Below are 26,976 nucleotides of genomic sequence, written 5' to 3'. Positions count from 1 at the left end.
TGCTAGAGAAGCATCTATCTTGATTTAAACAGGTTATTCGTTTTTCTCTACACTAACATTTTTAAGAAATTTAATTTTCTCCTTTAAAACTTTTTTAATATTGGCTAATTTTCATTTAAGCTAATTTGATTTATTTTATTAATTTGATTTATATGAATCATTCTATTCATTTTATGAATGACCATTGAAAAGAGGTCAAAAGCAGTGTTTGTTTCATAATTATTTTAAATTTTTATTTGTTTTATCATTTTTCGTTAATTTATTCAGTTTATTCGAAGTGTTTATCGTGCAGGACTCGAAACTGTGCTTATCTCACATCTAGTTGCTTGCCAACTTTTTGTGTGTTCGGTAAACTAATGAATAATACAATAGTGATATGTGTAAGAAATGTCTCATCTCACTGATAGGTGGATTAAATTGTTTTTTAAACATTATTCAACTACATGTACAGATGACAATATTGAATGTCGTATTATGTCGAATCTAAGTGCGTAATTCTAGGTTCATTCATTTTAGATATTTGCATTTTTCGCTGCAGGAATATAACGATTCTTTGTCATAGTATCACTTCATGCACAAATTGTTGGTGAGGTAGATTTTTGTTATACATTTTGACAGAAGTTTTGTGCTTTCTTTTATAGTGAACGGCTCGATGAGGCGAAGATAGCAAACAAGTACATTATAAGTAATATTAATATGTTCATATTAAGTAGTTAAGTGGCAAGCCTAAGGTTTTGATGGTAGAGTCGCCTCTCTGGTGTTGGTGATAGACACTTAGTGCAGAAAGGGACCGAGGGAAAAAATAATAACAATATTTAGCCTTTTCACCTTTCGAAGGTATAGATGTACAAAATCAATACCTGCATTGGTACGTAAACAAATTAGTATAGTAAAACATCGAAATTACTCGAACCTATTAATATGAGCAACACAATTTATTTCAATAATTTACTATCACAACTATTAGCAGTTCATTCAGCAGTTCAGCCACAAACAGAAATGCAACCATCTACCAAAGAAGCTCACCAAAGGCGAAAAGCAAATGCTATATCATCTAAACTGCAATATTATACAACATGTAAACACAAACATAAATGAATAAAAATTTAAGTTAAAAAAATAAATTCAATACGGTAAAGTGCCTATTTTCACCATACTAAGCAGGATGTCTCACTAATTCATTAATTTCTCGGACCACAATCAATGGAATGCGCACAAATTGACATCAACAGCTTTGCTTCGTTATTAAGAACCAATATAATATTTCAAATGCGCTGAAATTCTCGTGTTTGAGCGCAACGAAAACTCGAATCGAGTGCACTATGGGAAGGTTCCATACAAACAGGTGGCCAAAAATATTTTGTCCCATATTCTTTTGCAAAATGCTTGTTTGAATTGTTACTAATGTACGACACTCATAATAGACGTATCCGGGATTAAAAACCTTAAGGGGGAGGAGGATGGAGGGTGGTCAGTGTAAAGTATTCAAGGAGAATTTTTTTTTTTTTCAAAAAAAAATTTGCGATGCAGAGAGTTTTTGTCAATTCAATCACTTTTCATATAATTGTGCAACATTTGAACAATATTTTCATAAATTTTCATGGGGCGAGTGACAGGGAATCTTGGAAGGCACCTCGAAAAAATAGGGTGTGCATCATAACTCAAAATCTACCGGACCAATCGTTTCGAAATTTTGCACAGTTCTTCTTCACATCATTCTCCTTTCGATAAAATTATTATTATAACTATTTTTACAATAAAATGTTTGTAGATGTTTTTGAGCGAAAATGAATTTTTTGGCCTCAAGTGCTACGAAAAACTTAAAAATCAAAAAACAAAAAAGAAAAACTCAGGAAACATGTGCTTTCTAACCCCTCAAACAGATAGTGACGGAGAGAGAATGCAAATCGCGAAAGAGACAGATGAATATTTCAATTTATTTAATTACATAGAAGTGAATAGAAAGGAGTGTGAAGTGCATAGGTTATTTGGTGATTATTTCAATGTCGATATGACCAATGAACTTTAAAAGTAATGTCGCTCTTTCAGTTGATTGCTATGCCGATATATCTTCTCTATATTTATAGTATGCAATTAATTTTGTTTCATTTGGATTTCTTGTTCCGGAGATACAGATTAATGAATCCTATATAAACCAGTATCATGAAAACGAAATGGTTCAAACTATCAAAATGTATTAAAATACATTGTTGGTATGGCGAGTGGCCATTAAAAATTTTCTTGGCCACAAACACTGCTTTTGACGATTTCGGAGCCCATTAATATAAGCATGTAAATTCTTGAAAACAAATCATACTTTTTGGTATATTCAGAATTTAAAGCATTTGGTCACATTGATCGTGTTAACGTCAACTTGGGGGTTCCAGTATAACTCAGTACCGTTTGTTGCTACACAGTATTGTTGTATGGCATAAATGTAGTCAGATCAACTATCTTTTCAATCCATCGACTCTAATTGTAATCCTCGCTCATTTCGTTGTGGAATATGGAGCACTCAAACGAAACATACTGAATTAGTCTTCTCTGGTCTACTAGTTGAGACAGCCATTAAAACTTCAAGTGATTCGTTCTCAGCTAAGGGCAAATTCGGGCAGCTAAAATTTTCGCTTTTAGTTAGAAGATACATTGTCCTTGCATTTCCCATCGAGATTTCAGGGGGACATTGGGGGACTTTTTTCCCGGATCCAATTTGTGTTTTTTTTGGGACATTGATTTGTTATTTTACATATAACTCCATTCCAATGCGATATATATACATTTCTTATAATGTAAACAGAAAGGCTTTCTTAGCTTTAAAATGGCATATTTGAACATATGTTTCATTAAAAATTCAGCAAAGATACCAACAGTTGAGAAAATGCACGTGATATGTCTAATTTTCATAATTTTTATCTTTAGATATCCATATCACACAGTTAAGTCAAATATATTTCTGAGATACTCTGGGTATTTCTTAGCTAGAGTATATATAAACATTCAGTATAGAATTGAATTAAATTGGAGTTGATGCAATTTTCGATTTTTGGTTACATTCCTCTCCATAGTGTAGTGCCCCTATTGTTGCGCTACCATTTGACTCAATGTGTTGAACAAAGATGGCAGACACTGCTCTAACCAACGGCTTCAAATGGGTAGTGTGATGATAGAAACATTGCGAAACCTTACTTACCAGTCATATAAAACAGTCGAAATAGGAAACACATCGAATGCACGCTGCTGTGAGGCACAAATCCTCTACTACCTACGGAATACGTTCCATTTGATGCAGTATATTCTGATTCCTGATTCTGACAGGCTACACTATTTTTAAGGGACGGAGTGTCGTACAAAAATAACATACACTGATAAAATCAAGTACCCATTAATGCGTAGAAAACTACTCATTTTCAATAAAAGTTTCCACTTCCTAACCCATTAAATGGGTAAAGCGTTTGTACCCATAAATGAGTACAGACCTTGTACGTCAACCTGGGTATGTTTCACCCATTATTTTTCGCAGAACTGTTACAAAAAATGCGTAAAAATACCCGTTCATGAAATTCGCGCCAGAATGAAAAATATTGTCAATAAATTTTTTTCTGAATTAAAAAAACACATAAAATAACATTCATTTCACATTATTGTTTCCTTATAAAAGTATAGGAATCTAGATTGAAATCCTATTCTAATAATACTTAACAAAATAAAACCGCCAACTGGTTATATTTTTGATGGCTGGATCTTTTGGCTGTTCTAAAAATGCCGAACTGGCGCATATTTTCAACATCCTCAGTAGTCTAAACAGACGTTGTTTTCGGAGCATTGCCGAAATGTTCCGTTTCCGCCACGGACTCCGATGCAGGGCGATAATTTGCAGGTTCCACTACGATCCTTAGTTTGCAGGTTAACTCGCTTGAAATAATGCTTAAGGATTTTTCACCCATTATCAAGATCAATATACCCATTGACATTACCTCATCGAGTAGTTGTGAAATGGATAAAAAGTACTCATTGTTAGAAACAAAAAATACCCATTTCCGAAAATGGGCAATTTGAATACATAAAATGGGTAAAGTTTTTTTACCGTGTACTGTTTCGATTTGTTGGTTATTTTCCGCAAAGATAAGGACCGATTTCTTCACCCTCGCTTAACTTTTAAACCAGGCTCACCAGAGCGTTTAAACCTTGCTTAAGCGCTAAGCGAGGGTGAAGAAATCGGCCCTAAGAGAATCGAAAGCAATGAAACTGAAAGACGGATAGGTATTTTAGAGCGAATCAGTTACAAACTTAGAACGGAAAACTAGGACTAGGCAGGCTCATATGGACATGATCGAAAGGAAATGTGAAGAATTCTTTGTCTTCTGCTAAGTAGGAGTTGGGCGTTGCACCCAAGTCTACCGCATTGTCTATGGTAGAACATAACTCATCATCATGTTTTACCGCCGACGCCGGCAAAAAGTTCTTCACAAATCCTCGCCTAGAACGGCCATAGATATTTATTTATTTATAATTGATATCAACAGACGCAGTGTGGTCCTAATGATAATTTCTTAATCTTTTTAAAAAGTCAAATTGTAATCTGCTACTTGGAATGTGAAGATCGAACTCGGATGACACTCTGTTGAAGGTCCGCTGCAAACCAATGGTGGCACCGTTTACTCCATAGTTAGTCCAGCGAAAAGGTAATCGGAGGAGTGAATTATTGCGAAGGGCGCGAGGGCGAACGTTCATATTTATCGCACTGAGAAGCCCGGGGCAGTCAATTCGATCTTGCAAAATATCCGAAATCGTCATAGCACGGAATAGATCCCGCCGCACTTGCAATGTATCGAATCCAATAAGCAAACCCCGGCTTTCGTAACTTGGCAGCTGGTGAGGGTTGCTCCAAGGCAATCGACGAAGGGCAAACCGAACAAATCTGCGCTGTACTGTCTCAATTCGATGGACACCATTAAGATAATGAGGGTTCCACACAACTGAACAATATTCCAGAATCGAACGAGTGAGCAATAGAGAGATTTCAAGCAGTAAATATCTGGAAAGTGCTTAGATATTCTCATTATGAATCCCAAACAGCGTGATGCCTTTGCGACAATATTGCTGATATGCTGTTTAAACGTCAGTTGTTCATCGAGAAAAACTCCAAGATCTTTGACACATTTCGCTCTGCCAATCGTGGATTCAGCTAGACAGTAACCGAATCGAATTGGCGTTTTTTTTCCTCGAGAACGTAATGACCGTACATTTTTTGGGGTTTAGGGTCATTCGGTTGAACTCGCACCATTCCGCAAAGGTTACCAATTGGCGTTGAAGGAAAGCTGCATTATCAGTATTCCGGATTCTATGGTATACCTTGAGGTAGTCGGCGAAAGACAACCGTGGTCCTTCTAAACAAAAGTTGATGTCGTTGAAATACAGAAGAAAAATCAATGGACCGAAATGGCTGCCTTGCGGAATACCAGATGAAGCAAAGATCTCTTCGGATACACAATCACCTATCTTGACTGCTAAACGACGATCACTGAGATACGATTGCATCCAACGGAGAATATTAGTACCAAAGCCAAGTCTATCCAACTTTGCCACTGCACTAGCGTGATTAATCTTGTCAAAAGCAGCTGAAAGATCCGTGTAGATAACGTCAGTTTGTAGGCCGTCCGACATGGCATCTGTAACATATGTTATGAACGACAGAAGATTCGTAGATGTTGAACGTTTCGGCATAAATCCATGCTGAGTCTCGGAGATATACTGTTTGCAGTGGCTGGAGATGGGTTCCAACACAGCCATTTCAAACAGCTTAGGAACTGCGCTTAGCGTTGTAATACCACGGTAGTTGTCAACTACCTTTTTATCACCTTTTTTGTGAACTGGAAACATGAAGGAAGATTTCCAGAGTTCGGGAAATACTCCGGTTGTTAGCGACAATTGAAACAGATGACAAAGAGGTTCAATTAGACCGGCTGAGCATTTTTTAGAATAATAGTTGGTATGCCATCTGGGCCTGCCGAAGTTGAAGCCTTCATTTTGCCAATCGCCAGTTGTACCATATTATTGTCGATATTGATAGAGTTCAAAGACTGGTATGATTGAGGCACATTAAGAGCCGCGTATGAAACCTGGGTCGGTGTAGGTTTTTCTTTGGAGAAAACATTTGTGAACTTTTCAGAGAATACTTGGCAAATCTCCTGCAAACTAGAGCTCATAAGTCTTCCATAGCTCATCGTTGAAGGCAACCCGGATTCCTTTCTTTGTTCGTTTACATGCTTCCAGAATGTTTTAGGTTCGGACTTCAACTTACGTTGCACGTTTCGCAAGTAATCGGCATGGTAACGCTTCGATGTCTTTTTATAGACTTGGTTAACATGAATGTAGTGTTGTCGCAGCACGTAGCCCCCAAACTTGGAGTACTTCTTAAGAGCGGCTCTTTTAGTCGCTTTTAACCATGTCAGCTCGGCCGTGTGCCACGCTGGGTCCTTAGATTGAAGGCCACTTCTTTTGGGTACATAGCGATCGATAGCATAGCTCATAACATTGGAGAAGGTCTGCACTGCAACGTTGACATCATCATTGTCGAGAATTTCAGTCCAGTGGATATTCGACAGGAAGTCAATAATCCTATTATAGTTGGCTTTTCTAAAATTATAGCTGACGGTGTCAGAAGCATTGCAGTCATGCTTCACTCGAATTGCTTCAAGCACTATATGGAGGGGAGGGTGGTGTCTAAAAGTCTTTACCAGGGGGAATGGTGTTGCGGTAACATTTGGTGCGTAGTCAGATTTGCTCGAAAAACAGAGATTAAGGATTCTGCTGTTCTCGTTCACCACATTATTCGTTTGGCGCAGCAGATTTAGACTGTAGCAGTCAAGCAAACTGGTGAAACCATCATGAAAAGATGACAGTTCGGGATCAGCAAACATAGCGTCAGAAGCAGAGCGCCATTTTAATCCGGAGAAATTGAAATCGCCAACAATCAGGATCTCATCAACCGGGCTTGCTTGAGCGGAAATCCGTTCCAGTGACTCAGTATGTGAATCAATCAAAGTCGAATCGCGAGTGCGGTCCAGTGGAAAATAAACCACACAAAGAAAAGTGCGTAGCCAGCCAGTTTGATTCGCACCCACACCTGCTCGACACAGACCCCCAAAGTATCGTCAATCAGTTGCGCTTTCAATCGAAGATGGATAGCCACAAGTACCCCGCCACCAGTAGCCTTGACACTGTTGCGTGAGCTGCGATCAGTACAGAAATCATCGTAGTTGGCACCAAATGCGTGCACTGACAGAGTGCTATCGCTAAGCCACGTCTCTGTGATGGCATTCTTCCGAACTTGCTATGTCGGAGCATTCTTCCGAACTTGCTATCAAATAATCGTCGATTCCTGAATTCATACCGCCGACATTCTGATAATATATTTGTAGGTTTGAATGCCGCGATTGACTGTAAGCAAGGAGCTAATCAAAGCTTGCATTAACAAAATCAGGTTCGTACTTGCAGTTGGTATCGACTTCTTCCAAGGCCGGGACGACTGGTGAACGCTGGCTGCAATGGCTCGACTGTGGCAGGGGGATCAAGGGCTTCCATAGTGCTAGCTGCAGTGCGTCCCAGGGTACGATGAGTCATACCAGCATAGCATAGAGTGCTTAGTCCTTCTGTGATCGTTGTAGAGCAGAATGTGCTATGAAGAGACGTGCTCGTTATGATTGGATCAAAATTTTGTTTTTGACATTGAAGATTCACAGCGGCGGTAGCGTTGTGTTCATCAGCATACTGTAAGTGAAATTTACATTGAGGGCGTGCAGCATCTTGTATTATTTCGGAAGGACATATACCCTTCTTGGCTTTACCTGACACAGAAGAAGTCGCCGATTCGTCAGGTAGACCGAGATCGCTCGCCGGGGTACAAGAAGTTGGACAGACGAGTTTATCCAGAATAGCTTGGCGCTACTGTCCACCACCAGATGGATTCTTCTCCCCCGCTATCCTGATGATAGGTCGTTGGATTTTTGAGTTGGTCACAAATTCACGGAAGTAGATGTTCTCCGGCCAAGAGTCTTTGGACAGAGCCTTATCCCTGTATGATTTGCTAACGCCACCTTTGAAAGTAATGAAACTCAGAGATGAGAGATCGTTGTTCTTAGGAACTAGGCGAACTATTCTCGGTTGCAGATTCTCCCCCAGACAATCTTTCACAAGGGTAGAAACTTCATCATCCGTCGTGCTGGGATCGAATGCTGACAAGTAAACCCATAACAGCTCCTCAGGTGGTGAAATTGTTTTTATTGTTTCAAACGCAGCTTTGCATCCACGAATATTAGAAATTTTTGTTTTGAGCGAATCATCTTCGCGTTTGTGCTTAGGTGTGTTTGAAACTGGATTATATTCCGCAATTCGTTTCCAAGGCGTTATAGTTGGGGATAGCGGTTTTGAGTCAACTTTAACCGAGAGAGCTTTGACGACATCTTTCAAATCTGCTATGTCATTCTTTATAGATTTTAGAGAATTGTCGTCAGACACTATGTCGCAACAACGCGAAGGCATTCTACGGAAATTATCATTTGAGAATAAGTCAGCACAGCCGTTGCACATCCAGAATAGATTCCGTGGGTGGGTTCCCAGGACGTCACGAACATCATAATCCATCTTGACGCATATCATGTGGAACGAATTTCCGCAGTATCCACTACATGTGATTCGATCAGAATCATTAACCACTTTCGAGCAGTTGTTACAAGCCATGCTTTTGATGCAGAAATAACGCCTAGCGGGTATGCAATATGCGCAGGAATACGCTAACGGATAACGTGCGTCAATGGAAGCGAACTTGCACGCAACGTGCGACAACTCATCTACCCACCAGCAGATGTCGCTTTTGGCGAAAAAATTGAGCGTAACGTACTGTGCAGTGATAATATCAACTGAAAACAAAAATCACAAAAACTATCACTTTCACGAATCAAGACTAGCAGATATAATCGTGCTTGAAGTCACGAAATTTCAATGCACACGTACTACCGAAAAACACGATAAACAGATAAAACGAGAACAAAAAGAATCGCAAGTGTAAAACACTAAAAATGTCAAAAAAAACTATCAGCTCTACTGACGACCGGAATATAGCAAACAGTCTATGCGATCATTCTTCTCCCTTTCTGCTAGCATCAAGCTGTGACGTATGCATTCAATCGACACCAAGCTATCGGTGCCGCACCGATCCTACTGTGATTGAACTACTTATTGATTTTTTCGTTCCGCACGCACGGATGGCTGATAGCAATTAATGACACAGCTCAGCCAGCAGAAATCGAATTTTATGTACTGTTTTACTAGCTAGTTCATATATTACTATGTTTTAATTGCCGCAAGGTTCTACTGTATCGATTTGTTGGTTATTTTCGGCATATTTGAGACTAAGAGAAACGAAAGCAATGAAATTGAAAGACGGATAGGTATTCTAGAGCGAATCAGTTATAAACTTAGAACGGAATATTAGGACTAGGCAGGCTCATATGGACATGATCGAAAGGAAATGTGAAGAATTCTTTGCCTTCTGCTAAGTAGGAGCTGGGCGTTGCACCCAAGTCTACCGCATGGTCTACGGTAGAACATAACTCATCATCATGTTTTACCGTCGACGCCGGCAAAAAATTCTTCACAAATCATTCGATTTCTGCTAGCCGAGCTGTATCATTAATTGCTCTCAGCCATCCGTGTGTGCGGAACGAATAAATCAATAAGTAGTTCAATCACAATAGGATCGGTGCGGCACCGATAGCTTGGTGTCGATTGAATGCATACGTCACGGCTTGAGGCTAGCAGAAAGGAAGAAGAATGATCGCATCGTCGTTCTAGGCGAGGATTTTTGAAAATTTTTTTGCCAGGGTCGGCGGTAAAATATGATGATGAGTTATTTTCTACCATAGACCGTGCGGTAGACTTGTGTGCAACGCCCATCTCCTACTTAGCGGAAGGCAAAGAATTCTGCACATTTCCTATCGATCGTGTCCATATGAGCCTGCCTAGTCTTAGTTTTCCGTTCTAAGTTCATAACTGATTCGCTCTAGAATACCTATCCGTCTTTCAATTTCATTGCTTTCGTTTCTCTTTGCAGAAAATAAACAAGAAATCGATACAATAGAACCTTGCGGTTATTAAAACATAGTAACAAAAATAACATACTTATTTCTGTAGCGGACTACGACAGCATAGTAGAAAATGCTTAATCTGGCCGCGAAAGTATCGTGAGACCTCATGAAGTCCAGGAGTCATTTTTATAGGTTTTCATGTAGATTCACAATCCCTAATGTGATGAAGATATGAAAATTTGCCTCATGGGCGGATCGCTTGCCATACAAGGATTGCGTATAAAATTTTGACATCTTCTTCCAGTTTCTGTAAGGGAGACTGAGGAGACTTGATCTCCTTTTTTTATTTTTCAATCCAACTCCGTGTAATGATAAAAAAATATGTATTTTTTGTAGTTTATATTGTTTCTAGGGATGACTGATAATCATCAAAAAAATTACATGGAAATATTATACGGGACATGAGCTATGAGCATTTCTGGAAAACAACAAAAAATGGAAAGTTCTTAGATTAGTTGAGACTCGATCTCTAATTTGGGGACACTTGATTCCTTTTTGAATACGTGTTTAAAAGAGCATGTAGGATAATAAGCCTATTTGTACCCTGTTTGACATTAAAAATGTCTTACTCCGCTATCTGGGGCTAGGTGTCATTCTAAAATCTGAACTATCTCCCATGTAACGAAACTATGTAAGGTTTGCACGCTTTTAACTCCGATATCACTAGATGGATTTTAATCATTCATACACCATCCGATTCAGAAACACCTAACTTAAATATTGGTAATAATTTAATATCTCCCCCCATAAAAGTAGACTTTTGGAGATTGGTAAAATTAAAAAGTTCACGAAAAACGGGAAAATTACCATTCGTGAGGAAGATTTCTCAGACACAGCCGTCAATAGAGGGCAGCTTAGTGGCTCAATGAAGCACGAAAAGTCATAAATAGAAGCGACGCATGTCCGTTTAAATCAGTTGTTGCTCTTATCCCATACGAACAACATCGTCTCCGGGCGATGCAATAAGCGCTATCGATTTTCGGCAACGTTGGCATTTGCACACACTCGCACCTATGTGACTAAACCATATACGGTTAGTTTATAAATAGAGATGACGCGTACACGTTTGAATTAGTTTTTGTTCTTATGTCGAACGGGTAAGATCATGGCTGCAGCGTCTGGGCACTACAATAAGCGATAGACGCTATGCATTTTCGGCAGCGGTGGCCGTTTGCGGATTTTTCAGGTACCAGCACGGTGTCACAGAATGATTTGCAAAGTGGGTGGGTGGGGTGTTTTGGATTTAATTCAAAACGGTGTGTGCTGCTTAAGAGTGTGGCGTTTGCGTAGGGTAAAGAGCCTATTGGTTTTCATATGTTTCATATTTCGGTTATATGTTTTTATCAGTAAGGCATCTGACAACGTGCTTCTGTAGTTATTGCACTGTTCAGCAGCGTATATTGGAGAGTACACTTTTTACGGGTTTTTACGCGATATTTTTTACGCGGATTTTGAAGTTTACGCGGTTTTCATTTACGCTTTTTTTTTTGTTTTTTTTGAAATTTACGCGGTTTTCATTTACACGGCCTGTATCCCGTGCATAAAAAAACCTGAGTGTACTTGCATCGGAAAAAATCACATTCCCAGCAGAACTTTTTGTTTTCTAATTTCAAACACTTTTGTTTCGTACTGCACACAACGGAAAATTTTAAAACCGAACTTACTGTCCCAGCAGCAGTTTAAGCGGGTGTTCTTTTTCGATTCAAATTCAAGCCATGTCTTAAGCGTTACTGGACTTAAAATTTTTCCCAGTTTATCCAGTCAGAGTATCTGTCCTGCCCTATGTATTTAAAACACAGTTCTAATTGCGTTTTAAAGTATACAACAAATACTAATTTAAATTTTAAAATAAATCTGTTTTAAATTATGAAACAAACCGCTGTACTGAAGATATAGTTATGTCAGTCCTATTACCACATAAAACACCTATATAACATAAATCGTTGCAGAATTGGTTTAATAATACAATGTTTACACTACAGAGTTATAACACGTTTAAATAATTAGCAACAAGAAAAATTGTCACCAAGATAGCATAAAAACCCGTTTAAACTGGTAGTGCGAACGTTGTATAACAATGTAATTTATCAAATAATTTCATTTTTCCACCACTAATCGATCATGAAATACTTAACCTTAAGATTATTTACTTAAGTTCATTAGTACATTATTGAAAATTTAAATGGAAAATGAAATTTCATATTTCATGGAGAATCTGTATATTTCCGTTGGCGGTCGTGGGCTTCCTCATCAGAGTTCTCAATATGGAACTTTTGAATGCAGTTCTCAATATGGAAAGTTAATGCCGAAGAGTCTGTCGCGAGAGTGAATCTGGTACCCTCAATATAGCAACGGAACCTCTCTATGCAGCGAAGGGCAGCTAACCGCTCCTTCTCTGCTGCGTAATAGTTTAGTTCAGCGTCTTTGAGCTTTTCCGAGTGGTACGCAAGCACTCGCTCTTCCCCACCTTGAACTTGAGTAAGCACACCAGCAAGAGCGGAATCACTGGCGTCGGTTTGAAAGCAAAACGGGAGGCTAAAATCTGGGTTAGCCATCACAGGAGCTGAGATCAGTCTCTCCTTGATGGCTTGAAAAGCTTCTTCGGCTGCCTCAGTCCACCGCACCCTCTTCGGCTTGTTTTGCAACAAGTCGGTGAGAGATGTGGTGAGTTCGCCAATCTTGTCGATGAACCATACCGAGGAATCGTCTAAGGGATCTCACGGAACTAGGGGCCTCATATCCAAGAATCGCTCTAACTCTATCTGGATTAGGCCAAAGTCCGTTTTGGAATAAAATATAGCCCAGATAAGGCAGTTCGTAGCAGCAAAAGTTTGATTTATTCAAATTAATGTGTAAATTAGCCTCCTTCAACCTTCTCGCCAACTCTTTAGCTTTTGTATGTGCTCGTCAAACGTGTGACTCGCGACTACGATGTCATCCAAGTATACAAATATAAATGGCTCGAGGACACCGTAGCCCAAGACTCTGTCCATCAGTTTGCTCAAGGTTGCCGGACTATTTACTAGCCCAAACGGTAAACGAGTAAACTGGTACAGATCCTTTCCTGGTATCGAGAAAGCTGTATACTTCCGTGACTCTTGATTTAGGGGCACCTGTAGAAAGGCTTGCGACAGGTCAATAGTAGACACGAATTTAAATGACCCTAAATGACTCCAAATCATGTTTTGATGTGGCAAAGGATATGCATCCCTCTTTGTTCCGCACTGGGTCTGTCCCTCGAAACTTCTCCTCGATTTCTATTCTATGCTCTATCAAATCTGTTTTTCCGAATACCCCTGGACTAGCTATCAAGAACATCTTTTTGACTTCCTCCAACTGTCTCTTTTGATCCTCGCTTAATTCTTTTTTATTTTCTAGGATATCTCCCTCACTAACGTCGACCGTTTCGACGAAGTCATCCACTGTCGGATCCCGAATTTCTGCCAGAAGTCGTATCCTAAAATACACCTTCGACTTAGATTCGGTGCAACCAGCACGGGTAAAAGCTTCGTTTGTCCATTAAAAGTTATTGGTAAGTCGGTAGATCCTAACACCTCTAAATTTTGTCCTGCTGCTGTCTTCAGATTAACATCCGTAGGTTTCAATTTCAAATTCAGTTTGTTAATTAACTTCTTTCCTCCTATTCCTAACACTGTCCTCGCTGCACAAGTACCAAGCATTGGGTTGCTTGGATGGAAATCCCCAACACCTGAACTTTTGCAAATGGTCTAGAGTCACCGTTGATGGTTACGAGCACAGTAGCAATCTCTGCATCCCCGGTAACTTCTTCGTCCACTTTTGCATAACCAAGTTGTTGAAGTATTTCCGTCGAGTTCTCTTCCAATCCTTCGTGAGGTCTTGTAGCGCTATGCATTGGACTGTCTCGCCTCACTGAGCAGTCGTATGATCGTTTTTTGACTCGCCTGTTTTCAGATGTTACAATTTGCTATATACTATTGCCCCATTAAAACATAATTTATTGAAGGTCTTTTAACGGTAATCTATTAATTAATCAAGTATCTCACTAGGTGATTGGCATTATTTGGCTGATCCATCTAGTAAAAGTAGGCTGGTCTGTCCAGAAAATATATTCAAAAGAAAAGTTCCATATTGAGAACTGTGATGAGGAAGCCCACGCCCGCCAATGGAAATATACAGATTCTCCATGAAATATGAAATTTTATTTTCCATTTAAATTTTCAATAATGTACTAATGAATTTAAGTAAACAATCTTAAGGTTAAGTATTTCTTGATCGATTAGTGGTGGAAAAAATGAAATTGTTTGATAAATTACATTGTTATACAACGTTCGCACTACCAGTTTAAACGGGTTTTTATGCTATCTTGGTGACATTTTTCTTGTTGCAAATTATTTAAACGTGTTATAACTCTGTAGTGTAAACATTGTATTATTAAACCAATTCTGCAGCGTTTTATGTTATATAGGTGTTTTATGTGGTAATAGGACTGACATAATTATATCTTCAGTACAGCGGTTTGTTTCATGTTTCGTTCTATTTGTTGTATACTTTAAAACGCAATTAGAACTGTGTTTTAAATACATAGGGCAGGACAGATACACTGACTGGATAAACTGGGAAAACAATTTTAAGTCCAGTAACGCTTAAGACATGGCTTAAATTTGAATCGAAAAAGAACACCCGCTTAAACTGCTGCTGGGACGGTAAGTTCTGTTTTAAATTTTCCGTTGTGTGCAGTACGAAACAAAAGTGTTTAAAATTAAAAAAACAAAAAGTTCTGCTGGGAATGTGATTTTTTGCGATGCAATTACACTCAGGTTTTTTGACGCAGGGGATACAGGCCGTGTAAATGAAAACCGCGTAAATTTCAAAAAAACGCGTAAATGAAAACCGCGTAAATTTCAAAATCCGCGTAAAAAATACTGCGTAAAAACCTGAGTGTACTCTCCTTTATAAAATACTACGCTGCTGAACAGTGCAATAACTATAGAAGTGGCGTTTTAAAGTATACAATAAATAGAACGAAACATGAAACAAACCGCTGTACTGAAGATATAATTATGTCAGTCCTATTACCACACAAAACACCTATATAACATAAAACGCTGCAGAATTGGTTTAATAATACAATGTTTACACTATAGAGTTATAACATGTTTAAATAATTTGCAACAAGAAAAATGTCACCAAGATAGCATAAAACCCGTTTTAACTGGTAGTGCGAACGTTGTATAACAATGTAATTTATCAAACAATTTCATTTTTTCCACCACTAATCGATCAAGAAATACTTAACCTTAAGATTGTTTACTTAAATTCATTAGTACATTATTGAAAATTTAAATGGAAAATGAAATTTCATATTTCATGGAGAATCTGTATATTTCCGTTGGCGGGCGTGGACTTCCTCATCACAGTTCTCAATATGGAACTTTTCTTTTGAATATATTTTCTGGACAGACCAGCCTACTTTTACTAGATGGATCAGCCAAATAATGCCAATCACCTAGTGAGATACTTGATTAATTAATAGATTACCGTTAAAAGACCTTCAATAAATTATGTTTTAATGGGGCAATAGTATATAGCAAATTGTAACATCTGAAAACAGGCGAGTCAAAAAACGACCATACGACTGCTCAGTGAGGCGAGACAGTCCAATACATAGCGCCATAAGACTTCACGAAGGATTGGAAGAGAACTCGACGGAAATACTTCAACAACTTGGTTATGCAAAAGTGGACGAAGAAGTTACCGGGGATACAGAGATTGCTACTGTGCTCGTAACCCTCAACGGTGACTCTAGACCATTTGCAAAAGTTGAGGATTTCCATCCAAGCAACCCAATGCTTGATAGTGGTGCAGCGAGGACAGCGTTAGGAATAGGAGGAAAGAAGTTAATTAACAAACTGAATTTGAAATTGAAACCCACGGATGTTAATCTGAAGACAGCAGCAGGACAAAATTTAGAGGTGTTAGGATCTATCGACTTACCAATAACTTTTAATGGACTGTTCTTATGTCGAACGGGTAAGATCACGGCTGCAGCGTCTGGACGCTACACTAAGCGGTAGATGCTGTGCATTTTCGACAGCGGTGGCCGTTTGCGGATTTTTCGGGTACCAGTACGGTGTCACAGAATGATTTGCGAAGTGGGTGGGTGGGGTGGTTTGGATTTAATTCAATACGGTGTGTGCTGCTTAAGAGTGTTGCGTTTGAAAAAAATATATTTATTTTTATAAATGTGTGTGCGTTGTAACTTGTTAATCCATGTTTACGGCGCTTTGTAGCTGCGTAGGGCAAAGAGCCTATTGGTTTTCATATGTTTCATATTTCGGTTATATGTGATATATATATATATATATATATATATATATATATATATATATATATATATATATATATATATATATATATATATATATATATATATATATATATATATATATATATATATATATATATATATATATATATATATATATATATATATATATATATATATATATATATATACATTTCTGTTATGTTTTTTATCAGTAAGGCATCTGACAACGTGCTTTCTGTAGTTATTGCACTGCTCAGCAGCGTAGTATTTTATATAGGAGAGATTTCACTCAGATTTTTCCGCGATATTTTTTACGCGGATTTTGAAATTTACGCGGTTTTCATTTACGCGTTTTTTTGAAATTTACGCGGTTTCCATTTGCACGGCCTGTATCCCCTGCGTCAAAAAACCTGAGTGTCATTGTATCGGAAAAAATCACATTCCCAGCAGAACTTTTTGTTTTCTAATTTCAAACACTTTTGTTTCGTACTGCAAATTTGTAAATTTGGTCGAAGCATGTACGGTGTTATTGAGGATGTATTCCATCTCCGTGATTTTAGTATCCCACAGTCGTTGGTCTTGATGGACGTGCGTATCATCGCATTGATCGTCCTGTTCAGGCGTTCTGCTGGATTGGCATCACTCCGATGTCTGAATTTCATATTTTAGCAACAAATTCTGAAACTCTTTGGACAGAAACGTCGTTGCATTGTCCGTAATGACAAACTGTGGTACGGCAAGCTTCCGCAACCACCTGTCTTCCAGAATGCAGCATAGACTACTAGACGAAATTTTCTTCACCGGAACAAGCATGCAATATTTAGAAGATATGTCCATAACGACCAATAAATGTGCATTGCCCTGCTTGCTTCGGGGAAGTGACTATATGTAGTCCATGCATACAATCTGGAACGGTCGCGTTGCAACCCTTTGTTTACCCATTTCTAGGGTTGTTGATTTTGTGGAATACTTGTTCTCTTTGCACGGTACGCAATTGCTGATGTGCCTCTTCAGGTCAACACTCATACGTGGCCAATAGTACCTTCCTTTAAGCTTCTCGACACATTTCTCGAAACCGATGTGCAAGTTATCATCGTGTTCTTGCTGGACTATTCCGCAACGAGCTGATTCCGGAACACACTCCTTCCATTCGAACCGGTAGTCCAAAACGTCGGACCGAGCTGACACAAATTTGTACAATTTGCCGCCGTCGATCCGGAAGTCGATGTACTTCTCGGGATCTGTTTTTATTGCCTCATACAAATTCCTGTATCATCTATCTTCTACCTCCACCTCAAGTACTTCAATCGACCGTAACAGAGCATCCGGTACAATATTCTCTTTCCTTTTCCTGTGTCTGACTTCCATGTCGTACTGTTGGAGAGTAATACTCCAGCGGCTCAAACGTGAAGACGACTTCCATTTGGCTTTCTTAATGAAAGTTAATGCCGAAGAGTCTGTCGCGAGAGTGAATCTGGTACCCTCAATATAGCAACGGAACCTCTCTATGCAGCGAAGGGCAGCTAACCGCTCCTTCTCTGCTGCGTAATAGTTTAGTTCGGCGTCTTTGAGCTTTTCCGAGTGGTACGCAAGCACTCGCTCTTCCCCACCTTGAACTTGAGTAAGCACACCAGCAAGAGCGGAATCACTGGCGTCGGTTTGAAAGCAAAACGGGAGGCTAAAATCTGGGTTAGCCATCACAGGAGCTGAGATCAGTCTCTCCTTGATGGCTTGAAAAGCTTCTTCGGCTGCCTTAGTCCACCGCACCCTCTTCGGCTTGTTTTGCAACAAGTCGGTGAGAGATGTGGTGAGTTCGCCAATCTTGTCGATGAACCATACCGAGGAATCGTCTAAGGGATCTCACGGAACTAGGGGCCTCATATCCAAGAATCGCTCTAACTCTATCTGGATTAGGCTGAAGTCCGTTTTGGGATAAAATATAGCCCAGATAAGGCAGTTCGTAGCAGCAAAAGTTTGATTTATTCAAATTAATGTGTAAACTAGCCTCCTTCAACCTTCTCGCCAACTCTTTAGCTTTTGTATGTGCTCGTCAAACGTGTGACTCGCGACTACGATGTCATCCAAGTCTACAAATATAAATGGCTCGAGGACACCGTAGCCCAAAACTGTCCAACAGTTTGCTCAAGGTTGCCGGACTATTTACTAGCCCAAACGGTAAACGAGTAAACTGGTACAGACCCTTTCCTGGTATCGAGAAAGCTGTATACTTCCGAGACTCTTGATTTAGGGGCACCTGTAGAAAGGCTTGCGACAGGTCAATAGTAGACACGAATTTAAATGGCCCTAAATGACTCCAAATCATGTTTTGATGTGGCAAAGGATATGCAACCCTTTTTGTTCGTTCATTTAGCTTTCTAGTATCGAGACAAAGCCTTACTTCGTCACTATCTCTTTTCTTCACTGGTACTACCGGTAAAGCCCAGTCAGAGTCCGAAGGTTCAATGATGCCTTCCATCAGCATGTTGTTCAGAGATCTGTGAATTTTCTTGTGTATCTCGGGGCTCCACGGATATGGATTTTTCCGCACTGGGTCTGTCCCTCGAAACTTCTCCTCGATTTCTATTCTATGCTCTATCAAATCTGTTTTTCCGAATACCCCTGGACTAGCTGTCAAGAACATCTTTTTAACTTCCTCCAACTGTCTCTTTTTTGATCCTCGCTTAATTCTTTTTTATTTTCTAGGATATCTCCCTCACTAACGTCGACCGTTTCGACGAAGTCATCCACTGTCGGATCCCGAATTTCTGCCAGAAGTCGTATCCTAAAATACACCTTCGACTTAGATTCGGTGCAACCAGCACGGGTACAAGCTTCGTTTGTCCATTAAAAGTTATTGGTAAGTCGGTAGATCCTAACACCTCTAAATTTTGTCCTGCTGCTGTCTTCAGATTAACATCCGTGGGTTTCAATTTCAAATTCAGTTTGTTAATTAACTTCTTTCCTCCTATTCCTAACACTGTCCTCGCTGCACAAGTACCAAGCATTGGGTTGCTTGGATGGAAATCCCCAACACCTCAATTTTTGCAAATGGTCTAGAGTCACCGTTGATGGTTACGAGCACAGTAGCAATCTCTGCATCCCCGGTAACTTCTTCGTCCACTTTTGCATAACCAAGTTGTTGAAGTATTTCCGTCGAGTTCTCTTCCAATCCTTCGTGAGGTCTTGTAGCGCTATGCATTGGACTGTCTCGCCTCACTGAGCAGTCGTATGGTCGTTTTTTGACTCGCCTGTTTTCAGATGTTACAATTTGCTATATACTATTGCCCCATTAAAACATAATTTATTGAAGGTCTTTTAACGGTAATCTATTAATTAATCAAGTATCTCATTAGGTGATTGGCATTATTTGGCTGATCCATCTAGTAAAAGTAGGCTGGTCTGTCCAGAAAATATATTCAAAAGAAAAGTTCCATATTGAGAACTGTGATGAGGAAGCCCACGCCCGCCAACGGAAATATACAGATTCTCCATGAAATATGAAATTTTATTTTCAATTTAAATTTTCAATAATGTGCTAAAGAATTTAAGTAAACAATCTTAAGGTTAAGTATTTCTTGATCGATTAGTGGTGGAAAAATGAAATAATTTGATAAATTACATTGTTATACAACGTTTGCACTACCAGTTAAAACGGGTTTTTATGCTATCTTGGTGACATTTTTCTTGTTGCTAATTATTTGAACGGGTTATAACTCTGTAGTGTAAACATTGTATTATTAAACCAATTCTGCAGCGTTTTATGTTATATAGGTGTTTTATGTGGTAATAGGACTGACATAATTATATCTTCAGTACAGCGGTTTGTTTCATGTTTCGATCTAATTGTTGTATACTTTAAAACGCAATTAGAACTTTGTTTTAAATACATAGGGCAGGACAGATACTCTGACTGGATAAACTGGGAAAACAATTTTAAGTCCAGTAACGCTTAAGACATGGCTTGAATTTGAATCGAAAAAGAACACCTGCTTAAACTGCTGCTGGGACGGTAAGTTCTGTTTTAAAATTTTCCGTTGTGTGCAGTACGAAACAAAAGTGTTTGAAATTAGAAAACTAAAAGTTCTGCTGGGAATGTGATTTTTTCCGATGCAATGACACTCAGGTTTTTTGACGCAGGGGATACAGGCCGTGTAAATGGAAACCGCGTAAATTTCAAAAAAACGCGTAAATGAAAACCGCGTAAAAAATATCGCGGAAAAACCTGAGTGAAATCTCTCCTATATAAAATACTACGCTGCTGAACAGTGCAATAACTACAGAAGCACGTTGTCAGATGCCTTACTGATAAAAAACATATAACAGAAATGTATATTTAGTTTTATATATATATATATATATATATATATATATATATATATATATATATATATATATATATATATATATATATATATATATATATATATATATATATATATATATATATATATATATATATATATATATATATATATATATATATATATATATATATATATATATATATATATATATATATATATATATATATATATACGTTGTATAACAATGTAATTTATCAAATTATTTCATTTTTCCACCACTAATCGATCAAGAAATACTTAACCTTAAGATTGTTTACTTAAATTCTTTAGCACATTATTGAAAATTTAAATTGAAAATAAAATTTCATATTTCATGGAGAATCTGTATATTTCCGTTGGCGGTCGTGGGCTTCCTCATCACAGTTCTCAATATGGAACTTTTCTTTTGAATATATTTTCTGGACAGACCAGCCTACTTTTACTAGATGGATCAGCCAAATAATGCCAATCACTTAGTGAGATACTTGATTAATTAATAGATTACCGTTAAAAGACCTTCAATAAATTATGTTTTAATGGGGCAATAGTATATAGCAAATTGTAACATCTGAAAACAGGCGAGTCAAAAAACGATCATACGACTGCTCAGTGAGGCGAGACAGTCCAATGCATAGCGCTACAAGACCTCACGAAGGATTGGAAGAGAACTCGACGGAAATACTTCAACAACTTGGTTATGCAAAAGTGGACGAAGAAGTTACCGGGGATGCAGAGATTGCTACTGTGCTCGTAACCATCAACGGTGACTCTAGACCATTTGCAAAAATTGAGGTGTTGGGGATTTCCATCCAAGCAACCCAATGCTTGGTACTTGTGCAGCGAGGACAGTGTTAGGAATAGGAGGAAAGAAGTTAATTAACAAACTGAATTTGAAATTGAAACCCACGGATGTTAATCTGAAGACAGCAGCAGGACAAAATTTAGAGGTGTTAGGATCTACCGACTTACCAATAACTTTTAATGGACAAACGAAGCTTTTACCCGTGCTGGTTGCACCGAATCTAAGTCGAAGGTGTATTTTAGGATACGACTTCTGGCAGAAATTCGGGATCCGACAGTGGATGACTTCGTCGAAACGGTCGACGTTAGTGAGGGAGATATCCTAGAAAATAAAAAAGAATTAAGCGAGGATCAAAAAAGAGACAGTTGGAGGAAGTTAAAAAGATGTTCTTGACAGCTAGTCCAGGGGTATTCGGAAAAACAGATTTGATAGAGCATAGAATAGAAATCGAGGAGAAGTTTCGAGGGACAGACCCAGTGCGGAAAAATCCATATCCGTGGAGCCCCGAGATACACAAGAAAATTCACAGATCTCTGGACAACATGCTGATGGAAGGCATCATTGAACCTTCGGACTCTGACTGGGCTTTACCGGTAGTACCAGTGAAGAAAAGAGATAGTGACGAAGTAAGGCTTTGTCTCGATACTAGAAAGCTAAATGAACGAACAAAGAGGGTTGCATATCCTTTGCCACATCAAAACATGATTTGGAGTCATTTAGGGCCATTTAAATTCGTGTCTACTATTGACCTGTCGCAAGCCTTTCTACAGGTGCCCCTAAATCAAGAGTCTCGGAAGTATACAGCTTTCTCGATACCAGGAAAGGGTCTGTACCAGTTTACTCGTTTACCGTTTGGGCTAGTAAATAGTCCGGCAACCTTGAGCAAACTGATGGACAGAGTCTTGGGCTACGGTGTCCTCGAGCCATTTATATTTGTATACTTGGATGACATCGTAGTCGCGAGTCACACGTTTGACGAGCACATACAAAAGCTAAAGAGTTGGCGAGAATGTTGAAGGAGGCTAATTTACACATTAATTTGAATAAATCAAACTTTGCTGCTACGAACTGCCTTATCTGGGCTATATTTTATCCCAAAACGGACTTCGGCCTAATCCAGATAGAGTTAGAGCGATTCTTGGGCCCCTAGTTCCGTGAGATCCCTTAGACGATTCCTCGGTATGGTTCATCGACAAGATTGGCGAACTCACCACATCTCTCACCGACTTGTTGCAAAACAAGCCGAAGAGGGTGCGGTGGACTGAGGCAGCCGAAGAAGCTTTTCAAGCCATCAAGGAGAGACTGATCTCAGCTCCTGTTATGGCTAACCCAGATTTTAGCCTCCCGTTTTTTTGTTTTTTTTTTTATAATTGATAAATTTATTTAGGCCCAAATGCGGTAGCTCGACGAGGCCGATTGTTTGTTTTTTTACAATGAATAAAAAAAAACAGCTACATTAAATTTTTGGTCTCGTTCAGGCGCAGCTTTCTGCTGCGTGTTGAGATCCTTTTTCTAGGTGGCGCAATATTGCCAATGTTGTCCACTGCAAGTTGAGGTTCATTTCGTTTGTCTTCTTTCGCGTTATCGTTCACGTCCATGTCCTCATCCGTACTACTTTCCTGCTGCTCGCAGTCGGATGTTCCAGTTTGCGTTTTAGTATGTTCGTTATCGGCATTCGTTTCGTTGTTGTTGTTGCTGGTTGTTGGTGCTTGATCCGAAGATGTTGGTTTTGCAGCTGTTAGTAGTTTAGCGTAAGATGGTTCCGGGCTGATTTCAGTTGGATTGGTTAAGTTTTCCTTAACAGTTTCTACGCAAGGATTGCCGAGGTGCAGCTTCTTCGTGCAGAACTGGCACGTAGGAATTTGCCCTGGGTACGTGACTAGTGATGTTTGATGAATGAGAACATCGTCACTTCCTAACGCTGTGACGGTTATGTATGAGGGAATTGGCTTGGTCACACGCATTCTCACCACACGAACACCGTTATGGATGCCCGGGAAAAAATTCTTCCAAGTCTCATGTGTAACGGAGTCTACTTCTCCGTATTTTTGCAAGCATTTTTTAATCGCGCCGTCAGGGGTACGCGTAGCCAAATCATGGACACGAACTTCTACAGCGCCGTTCTCGATGTATACGGGAATGCTATATTTAACATTGCCGCATTCGGCGGTGTGCTGCATGTTGTTTCGCGAGGCGAATGACTCAGCTTGGTTAATGTTGTTGAACGAAATCAGCACGCAATGTTTGATATGATGCATTTGTAGGGTTTTCACTTCAGCCAGATTGAGTTTCATCTGCACTTTTAATAACTGTTCCACTTCCCGAATGGCTGGTCTTACGGGGCATTTCGAAAAATCAACAGCAACACAGTTCGGCCGTATCTGGGTTGCTTTTTGCTGGGCACCGTCACTCATCACTAAATCGCACAGTAGGTATAGGCTATTGTTATATGGACTGCTTGTGTGATAGGCACCGATTGATTTTTAGGTAGAATTGACCGTTTCACTTGCGCGGGACGATTTTTTGCTTCTGCTCAGGGCGAGATGTGAAGACAAACTGTGCCTCCCGTTTTGCTTTCAAACCGACGCCAGTGATTCCGCTCTTGCTGGTGTGCTTACTCAAGTTCAAGGTGGGGAAGAGCGAGTGCTTGCGTACCACTCGGAAAAGCTCAAAGACGCCGAACTAAACTATTACGCAGCAGAGAAGGAGCGGTTAGCTGCCCTTCGCTGCATAGAGAGGTTCCGTTGCTATATTGAGGGTACCAGATTCACTCTCGCGACAGACTCTTCGGCATTAACTTTCATTAAGAAAGCCAAATGGAAGTCGTCTTCACGTTTGAGCCGCTGGAGTATTACTCTCCAACAGTACGACATGGAAGTCAGATACAGGAAAAGGAAGGAGAATATTGTACCGGATGCTCTGTTACGGTCGATTGAAGTACTTGAGGTGGAGGTAGAAGATAGATGATACAGGAATTTGTATGAGGCAATAAAAACAGATCCCGAGAAGTACATCGACTTCCGGATCGACGGCAGCAAATTGTATAAATTTGTGTCAGCTCGGTCCGACGTTTTGGACTACCGGTTCGAATGGAAGGAGTGTGTTCCGGAATCAGCTCGTTGCGGAATAGTCCAGCAAGAACACGATGATAACTTGCACATCGGTTTCGAGAAATGTATCGAGAAGCTTAAAGGAAGGTATTATTGGCCACGTATGAGTGTTGACTTGAAGAGGCACATCAGCAATTGCGTACCGTGCAAAGAGAATAAGTATTCCACAAAATCAACAACCCTAGAAATGGGTAAACAAAGGGTTGCAACGCGACCGTTCCAGATTGTATGCATGGACTACATATAGTCACTTCCCCGAAGCAAGCAGGGCAATGCACATTTATTGGTCGTTATGGACATATCTTCTAAATATTGCATGCTTGTTCCGGTGAAGAAAATTTCGTCTAGTAGTCTATGCTGCATTCTGGAAGACAGGTGGTTGCGGAAGCTTGCCGTACCACAGTTCGTCATTACGGACAATGCAACGACGTTTCTGTCCAAAGAGTTTCAGAATTTGTTGCTAAAATATGAAATTCAGACATCGGAGTGATGCCAATCCAGCAGAACGCCTGAACAGGACGATCAATGCGATGATACGCACGTCCATCAAGACCAACGACTGTGGGATACTAAAATCACGGAGATGGAATACATCCTCAATAACACCGTACATGCTTCGACCAAATTTACCCCCCATCGCATTATTTTCGGGCATGAAATGGTAACACGAGGGTCGGACCATCGGTTAGAGGAGGATAGAGTGCAATCTGAGGAAGAGAGGATGGAAAGATTGAGAGGAGTGAGCAAAAAGAGTTTCGAGTTGGTGAGAGAAAGTCTTCGTAAATGCCACGAAAGTACAAAGCGGCAATACGATTTGCGGCACAATACTCACCAACCTTCGACATTGGTCAGAGGGTCTTCAAGCGAACCTTTGGTCAATCGTCAGCAAGCAATGTCTTCAATGCAAAGTTGGGTTCTCTGTATGTTCCGTGTATTAAAACGGCAAAAAAGGCTCCAGTTCCTATGAGGTCTCGGACCTAAAAGGAAAACAGTTGGGAGTATTTCCAGCAGCTGACTTGAAAGCATAATCAAGTGATGTGAAATGCATGCAGAGGAGAGAGGGAGGAACTCTAGTTCCTGAGAAATGAGAATGCGAGCTGGAGGGAGGCAATTTTCCAAAAGCAGATTCGTCTGGAAAATCTGCCCAAATCCACTCACGATGTCTCAGATCAGGGAAGGAACTAGTTTTCGCCAAAAAGGGTAGATTTAGCCAATTACCCAAATCGTTGCAACGAAACAAAGGCCGGAAATCAAAGAATTTGTTGAAAATTTTGGATGTTTTAATTTGTAGAAAAAGGAAAGAGATCTCGAAAACGAAAAATTTAGAGTTGTTGAAAGGAGGAATAGATTGAAAATGCAATGCATGCACTAAATAACTTGTATGCAATATTGCAAATAGGCATCTAATGTTGTGATACAAGTTACGGGCGATGATCATGCTATAGAAATGTGTGATCAGCAGAACTGCTACAACGACCTTGGAACCTACGAACAGAACAATAGGATGCGAACGAACACAAGTTTTCCACATATCCAATTGGTTATGTTGAAACGAAATACCAAATAGCAAATATCGTGCAGAACTAACAAATAATAACTATAAAATTAATACTTACCTGTGTCAGATCGCATAAAAATCCTCATATTTTTAATTTAGATGGACTTCTACCTAGAATAACCAGAATAATAAGCGCGCACTTATTCTGATTCTCGCTAAAACCCCATCAAGCCACATCACCACGTTTTAAAATAGCAGAATAGTTTGACAGGTCTTGACAGCTCGGTTCAGCGAAATGATCACATACACAGATGAAAATGATAACGTTATCATAAAATGCGCATGTTGAGTTGGTTAGAACAGTGCAACTCCGACATAGTGAAATGTTTCACTCCGCGTGGAAATATTTCAACCCGAGCCTTGGCGCGACTTTGTAAATAGTTTGTATATAAATAATTCCGGAATATAATAATTAAGTTCTAAAATTAATATGTATATATATATATATATATATATATATATATATATATATATATATATATATATATATATATATATATATATATATATATATATATATATATATATATATATATATATATATATATATATATATATATATATATATATATATATATATATATATATATATATATATATATATATATATATAAATTAAAAATATAACTTCAAAGCAAAAAAAATACATGATTTTCTTTTTGAATTTTTAAATTTTGTAAATAGACTTGTATATATTTTAATTCGTTT

At 39.1% G+C, this 26,976-nt stretch overlaps 1 protein-coding gene across 5 annotated transcripts in view; it reads right to left on the bottom strand.

The window, feature by feature from the left end:
• The window catches only part of LOC131684009 (regucalcin-like), a 571,198-nt gene that overhangs the window by 187,837 nt on the left and 356,385 nt on the right, over positions 1-26,976 (bottom strand). The window contains exon 1 of one of the 5 annotated variants that reach the window (XM_058966856.1): positions 26,327-26,369. The exons of the other annotated variants lie outside the window; for them this stretch is intronic. Coding sequence (XP_058822839.1) covers positions 26,327-26,354 — 28 coding nt within the window. The 5' untranslated portion in view covers positions 26,355-26,369. Of the gene's footprint in view, positions 1-26,326; positions 26,370-26,976 lie in introns of those variants that run through there. 5 annotated transcript variants of the gene reach the window in all.

Source organism: Topomyia yanbarensis, chromosome 1 (assembly GCF_030247195.1).
Source record: "Topomyia yanbarensis strain Yona2022 chromosome 1, ASM3024719v1, whole genome shotgun sequence".
Classification (NCBI taxonomy): domain Eukaryota; kingdom Metazoa; phylum Arthropoda; class Insecta; order Diptera; family Culicidae; genus Topomyia; species Topomyia yanbarensis.
Note: the sequence above shows the minus strand (reverse complement) of the source record. Positions and strands in the feature narration are given on the sequence as shown.